The sequence below is a fragment of the Phalangium opilio genome, unplaced genomic scaffold (genome assembly GCF_054372755.1).
Source record: "Phalangium opilio isolate 3A_F unplaced genomic scaffold, DU_Popi_V2 ptg000026l_1, whole genome shotgun sequence".
In the NCBI taxonomy this organism is placed as follows: domain Eukaryota; kingdom Metazoa; phylum Arthropoda; class Arachnida; order Opiliones; family Phalangiidae; genus Phalangium; species Phalangium opilio.
Genome location: NW_028324157.1, coordinates 3,197,137 through 3,203,928, shown reverse-complemented (window position 1 = coordinate 3,203,928; position 6,792 = coordinate 3,197,137). Strand labels below are relative to the sequence as shown.

General features: G+C 34.2%; 1 protein-coding gene across 1 annotated transcript; it reads right to left on the bottom strand.

Moving 5' to 3' along the window:
- Positions 1–1,033: 1,033 nt before the first annotated feature.
- Positions 1,034–4,230, bottom strand: LOC149691222 (uncharacterized). Its single transcript, XM_089869503.1, has 3 exons — positions 4,172–4,230; positions 1,797–2,098; positions 1,034–1,110 (listed from the first exon to the last, which is right to left on the bottom strand). Exons 1-3 carry the CDS (start codon positions 4,222–4,224, stop codon positions 1,034–1,036), a joined length of 432 nt encoding a protein of 143 aa, XP_089725629.1. The 5' UTR covers positions 4,225–4,230.
- Positions 4,231–6,792: the final 2,562 nt, after the last annotated feature.

The following is a 6,792-nucleotide window of genomic DNA, read 5'->3' as shown; positions in this document are numbered from 1 at the left end:
ATTCGGTTTCGCATTCCGGCGAAAAGCCTCATCAATGTCCCACGTGTCTGAAGAGATTCGCCATCAAATCTTCGTTGAAGCGTCACGTGTTGACGCATACGAAAGAGAACGCAGATCGTGTTGATTCGAATTGATTCCCAATTATGTGACATTTTATTTTATTTTAATATATTTCTTTAATAGTATGTTCATTAATTTTATTTCTCCTCATCTCGGATTTTATGGGAAAATCAATTTTAGAAGTATGACAAGAGGTCAATTAAGTTCGCTAAGTATGTATGTGTTTAAGGGTCAACATGAAATTCCGCCAGGATCAAAATATTGCTTAATTTGTCGGATGTATACTTTGTAAAGCCAAATGAATTAATAAAATAAGTAAATTAATCTCGAACTGGGACTTTCACGAAATTCATTGCTGATTAGCCTTTTGGATTTAAATTTAGGACTAGTACCGGTTTATGGCAAAGAGGCTATTTGTAAATTAACTAAGTAAGACTAGTGGCTGGAAAATGTCACGCTTTTTAGATATGTAAGTTAATCATACAAGAATAAATTTTTATATTAATCTATTGTCCCCAGCAATAATGCAAGTTTTTTATATAGGAAAATTATGGGAATATTTGATTTACACGCTGGCTATTGGTGGAATTTGGCTATTGAAAATTCCAAAATGATGTCAAGTTGATTTTTATCCCTTCAGGAGCATATTATTTTCTGAAAACTAAAAGAAAGAAAGATGAATTTCTGATCCATTTTAACTCTGAATTTGATTATGAAATAAAATTGGTAAAAAGAAAATAAACTCTAAGATTAATTATTTTACTTAGTCAAAAACAAATTTTACAAGAAATTATTTAATAACAAAATGTTACAGTTGACCTTGCTCATCTCAAGTACAGCAAATGAAGTGAGCCACGCTAATGTAAGTATAATTAGGCCTAGGGGTGTTTACACATAGTTACAGCATGGATTAAAAAAAGGCAAATAATTAGAGCATTTAGTTTTATAATGTGATGGTTTTTGAAATCTTTTCTCAGGACTTGGGAGTTGATGCTAATTTTTGCGCGGCTAAAGATGCCTGTAACTTCACTTCCATTGTTTCAATAACGGCTATAATGAGGATTGCATTCATTTTGGGTTTGTTAATAATAAATAATTTTTTAACCATCTCTAAAGATAACTTTTGGTTGGGCAATTTTCTGTGACATATGTACACTATCTTACGTGACAATGTTGCGTCACTATTTAGATTTACATAGGGTGCAATGAAATACATGTCCGGGTACGACAATATTTAATTGTTAAAATATTAGACCGAGACCTTGCAAGTTACAACCATCTATATGATTGAACTCTTGATTTTTATCCAACTTTTGAACATAAATTTACAAAAATCTGCAGCAACGTTCGAAAATGACCATTTTCCTTTAGAACCCCGGAATGCGGAACACAATCCAATTTCAAATTATTATGATTATTATTATACTACTTGCTCGGGTGTTTTTCAATCTTTTTATTGACTGAAAACCGGGAAGAGTTTCCTGTATAATTCTCGCTTCCGTCGTTCTCGAACTAGCTCGAGCTGTAAGTCTCTCAGTAGAATTACAAAGTATAGGAAGTGACGTACTTCTGAAACGTATCTTATAAACTCATGCTATAATCAACTCAAATAATTTCCTCGTATCTCTTGAACCATGTTAATCCTACGGAGCTAACGTTTATGAAACCCAATTGTATTTATTTTTTCCACAAACAATGTTTGTCCGCAGGGGGTGTTACTATCTTACCTCTCTAACTTTTCGTTGAACGAGAACCTTGTGCCACTGATTGTCGTCGAAGCGGACCTTGACGGGTCTGACGGCCTTCTCGACGGAGCCGGAACCGAGGCTGACCCTGACGGTCAGGACGATGACGCCGTCTCTCAAACTGAGCATCATGTAATCTTCGTTGTCGCCCGTGTAGAACAACATGCCGCTCGGTTGCCGCCTCTTGAAGTACAACGACACCTGATCGCTCGAACCGATGATCGGAGCTTTCATCAAAGGATCGTATGATAAATACTCCGAGCCACGAAATGTCGCTTCCGCCGAAGGTTTCTCTGTAAGACACATCAACAGAATGATTAGACTTTGAATACGTACTACTTTGTACTACCCCTATACAAAATCTACACAAACGGCAGGCCTTTGTGACGTCAACAACAACAATAAAGACACCGTAAAGAGGTGGTCGGTGCCCGGACAACTTCAGGAATCAACTATACTCACGAAAAAGAGGTTTATCGCTGTAATATCGTTACTAGGGTCGGAAATAAGCGCAAGACACTGGACATTGTCCAATACAATTTTATAATGTCCCATAATTTTTAAAAACAAAGGGGGTCACTGGACAGTTGACCAATACATTTTTTCAGAATTTTTGATAACTTGACTATGAAGATGCGACACTATTTTTGCGCACTCCAGTGGACAATGTCCTATAAATCTTGGAGTTAAAAGGGGGGGGGGCTCCCTCCAATACGTAACGAAAAGTTTAAATGATCTTATTGGCTCAGTTTTAAACTACGTTTTGATGACGTTGCTGACGGGGACGGCGAAAAATACGTTACTCCTTTTTACCTCTGTCGCCATGACCCGCCTCTTCCTTCATACCCCCCTCTCCGTCCCGTGGAAGGGGGGTCCGGGACTTTGACGCGCGCCCACATTCCATTACTCTGTTCTCCATTCCTACTACTAAAATTAAATCTATCCCTGGTTATATTATTTATGTAAATTAGCAAAATAGATCGAATGGCGATGGAGGATAAAGTTTCAACTAAATAATTTCAAATTATTCCATATTTTAATTAACTGCATCATCAGTTAAGAGAATTAATTAAATCCATTTCGTATGTAATAAATATTTAAAATAATTAGTTTTGTTAACTTAATAGAGAACTTAAATAAAAATAATTTAATTCATTTTATAGGAAATATAAAATTAAAATAATTATTTTAATTCGCTTAAAGAAGATTTTAAATTAAACAAATCAATTATAATATCTCGATTTTTTTATGAATCCATACTTAAATTCAACTTAAAGAACGCTTGAGGAGGCTAGTGCGGATGAATACACAATTTTAAATATCTTGTGCAATGTTTATGTCAAAAATAAACTTCTTTGTTAGAAACGTTTATTTTCTTCTTTTTCCTTTTGGTTTTTTTTGGTTTATACATAAATTTAATTCCACAAAAGATTGGTTTTTATTAATTCTTGTTTTCTTTCTCATGAGGTTTCACTGATAAATATAACGTTATAAAACCATCACTGATAGTAGATATATTGCCTAAAAATTATTACAAATTGTAACTTTTTCAAAAAAAAATGAAAAAAAAATTCGAAGATGCGACTTTGAAATAATTACGCAAGAACTGAATTATAAATTTCAAAATTATAAACCCATGACAAAAATACTTAAATAGTTAAGAGATCAAAATAATTGAACGCAAAGTTCAAGTATATACATTAAATTTAGGCCTATACGTAATAATATTTAAACACACGAATCTTTTACCTACCACATCAGTTTCCTACTAAAGCAACATTTTCATTTTACAAATTGTAATCAGTCCTAAAACGTTAATTACTCTATCAAAATTGAATTTGTTTTTGCTATAAAATTTTTAAAAAACTTGAATTTAATTACTTTTCTCGAAAAATAGGGATCATATTTAATAATCATATATATATATATCAGTCGACCTTGGCACCTTTTTTTAATCAGTCAAAATAATTAGTAACATTGGAAGCAATTTAAATACTACAATTTAAACAATTTGCTACTGATTGATAGTTAACATTGCGATCATTTTACAAACCAAATTTGCGAGACAAAAACATATTGAGTCGAAAACATAAATATACATAATGATTAATTAAACGGGAATATATCAAAACGACACCAGCGTTAGTCTTATAAAAAACAAGGCTAAATAACTACCGTTTCAAAACTAACATGCAAATCAATGGTTTCTTAAGAGAAAGTTCCGCAAAAATCAAAACTGGTATAAGCGTAGATAGAAAATTTGTGACTCGTATTATGTTATTTAACAATTTTGGGGTTAAGTAACATACTGTTAAACTTAAGTTCAAACATTAAGAAAATTCGGATGAATCCTCTCTGGTACTTACAATAGAACGTCTCGCTTTTGGTTTTGGCTTCTCCGGAGTTTTGGCGGTTTCATCCTTAATCGCTTTCAGTTTGAAATGGACGCGGGGACAAATCTAGTATACGAATCAAGACTGTAGTCTAACGATCCCCAAAAACGTTTGAACGGTGGTGCTGGTGCTAAATCCCACCGCGCTCTGTTTGCGGATTTGAAATGGTGGTATTCTTGGCGGGATAACTTTAAACTCGCGCCTAAAAAAACCCGCACCCACCAACAACCGCTGGCCCGATAAGGGAAGAGAGATTGGTGACCAAAAACCGAGAACCCAACCGACGTTGGTGGGGATCAAAGATGCTAATTTGCGAGTACGAGGAAACTGGAAATCTTCAAGCTTAAATTCGAAATGAAACTGCGCAAAATAAGGGGCCGCAGTATGATATAGGGCTTCGACAGTTACCAAAAGTCCTTATTGCTCGAAGCCATATCTTCCTTTGCGTCTGTCTTTGTTGACCACATACCCTATCATTATTCCCTCTTAAGACAACAAGGTACTCAACAACAACACAGACTCTCTCTACACCCGACATTTGAAACCAGAGTTTATGCGAAAGTACCATGTTGAGTGCACGATGATCAACATTTTGTCCTATAGAGCTATTTCAGTGGGGGAAAAATTTCGTCTGCTACGAAAATTGGGCCTGCCTTTGAGAGTGTAGGATTGCTCCAGAGTTCACTCTGTCTTAAGATACGAGATGATGAGGAGTAACTTTCATTACTCTCCAATAAAGACTCATCCCCAGAAATTTTACCCACTAAAATCAAATTCCCCGACTTTTCCCTGACTATGTTGTAATTTTTAAAATTCCCTGACTTTTCCCTGACGTTTTCAGTCCATTTTTAAATTCCCTGACTTTTCCAGGTGTTCCTTGACCCGTGGCAACCCTGTTCAATGACCGACATTACTCTGAATTAAATTACAATTAATTGGTTACAATTTTGCCACACAATATTTTGATACACTCCTTACGAGGCTATTTTTCAAATAACTTAAAATAGGTTTATCGCAATACTTAAAAGCTTTTTAAGTAGGCATAATAGTTTGTTGAAATGTTCTTGAAATGGAAACATTGAAAATCCATTTTCAGCCGATTTCTCCATTCGGTTTTAAAGTTAAGTCTTGAAATGAAAATAAAACATTAGAAAATAAATTTAAAGGATTAAATGATTTCGGGGAAAGCCAACATTCAGGGTTTTTGAGTTTCACGTTAATCCCTATTGCCCCTGTAGAAATGTTTACACTGCCTTACTCTCACGTTCAGGGAGAAGCAACCCACCAGGAACCAACGCTACAAAAATGAGATAAATATCTAATCCACCTTATGTAATTGGGTTTCATTCGAATTATTGTAACAGTAATGGGTTTCATTCGAATTATTGTAAAAGCAATGGGGTTCATTCGAACTATTGTAAATGTAATGGGTTCAATTCGAATTATTGTAAATGTAATGGGTTCAATTCGAATTATTGTAAATGTAATGGGTTCAATTCGAATTATTGTAAATACAGGAATGTAATGGGTTGAATTCGAATTATTGTAAATGTAATGGGTTCAATTCGAATTATTGTAAAATTAATGGGTTCGATTCAAATCATTGTAAAATTAATGGATTCGACATTAATTTGTTTTTCCAGATTTGATGTTTTACCAATGAGATAGGAATATATGTATTAAATCTAGAGTGAAAATTCAAATCGGCTTACCGCGAAACACATTGTTTTAATCAAGCACGTCTATCTATTTATTAGATTAAAAAGGACTAGAGTTTTTATTAGTAACTCGCGTATTTTATTTAACACGTTTAAAAAACTATCTTGACAGCTTTTTACACAGATTATAGCAGCAGGCGGTAATAAAAAGTTCAAGCGATTAATAGGTGGCGCCACCCGTATTTGATAAAGATTCATGCTCGACAAAAAGTGTATCGCGAAACGTCGATCTCGAGATCTCACGTTGTGACTCTAGGTTTAATACATATATTCTATCTCATTGGGTTTTACGCAGCATGTGATATTCGAATTTCGTCAATAGTAGAGTGGGATATAGACCGAGTGGGGAAAGGTAAAGCCCCGCCCATTGACATGCGCGGTAACCACTGGATGTTTTACTTCCAACAGCAACACGTAGATGGCGGGAAATTCTACACTTTGGCGCGAAATTTAAAATGCCTCGTTTTACAACATTGGTGTAAATATAAATAATGTTACTCCAAATCTTAATAAAAAGGTGAATATTTGTGTTAAAATATAGATTTTAAAATAAAAAAATGTATTTCCCACCATGATTTAAACACAACATACAAATTGTTTATTACTAAACAATAAAAGTAAATATGTTTAAGTTCATGAGTTTTGCAATATTAAATGTATAATTATGGGAGTAGTTTGTCTTTCGGATTTAAATTTATTATTTCTTAAATAAATATGGGTTGTAACTGCACATTTTCGAGTTTCAGAAACACAGAAGTGAATGTATATTTCCCAAATAATCCCAACGTTAGGAAATTTATCAGTGGACCGAGCAATGATGCCTTAAAATGAAAGTACCGGCACTTCCGTTTTTGCATGGTAATGTCTTGTTTTATC

Excerpts from the sequence above, each read along its gene's own strand:
- LOC149691222 (XM_089869503.1), bottom strand. The coding sequence starts at position 4,224 with ATGAAACCGCCAAAACTCCGGAGAAGCCAAAACCAAAAGCGAGACGTT. Across the intron at positions 2,099-4,171 it reads CAAAAGCGAGACGTTCTATT|AGAAACCTTCGGCGGAAGCG; the intron begins GTAAGTACCAGA and ends TGTGTCTTACAG. Across the intron at positions 1,111-1,796 it reads AGGTTCTCGTTCAACGAAAA|CCGTTATTGAAACAATGGAA; the intron begins GTTAGAGAGGTA and ends TCCTCATTATAG.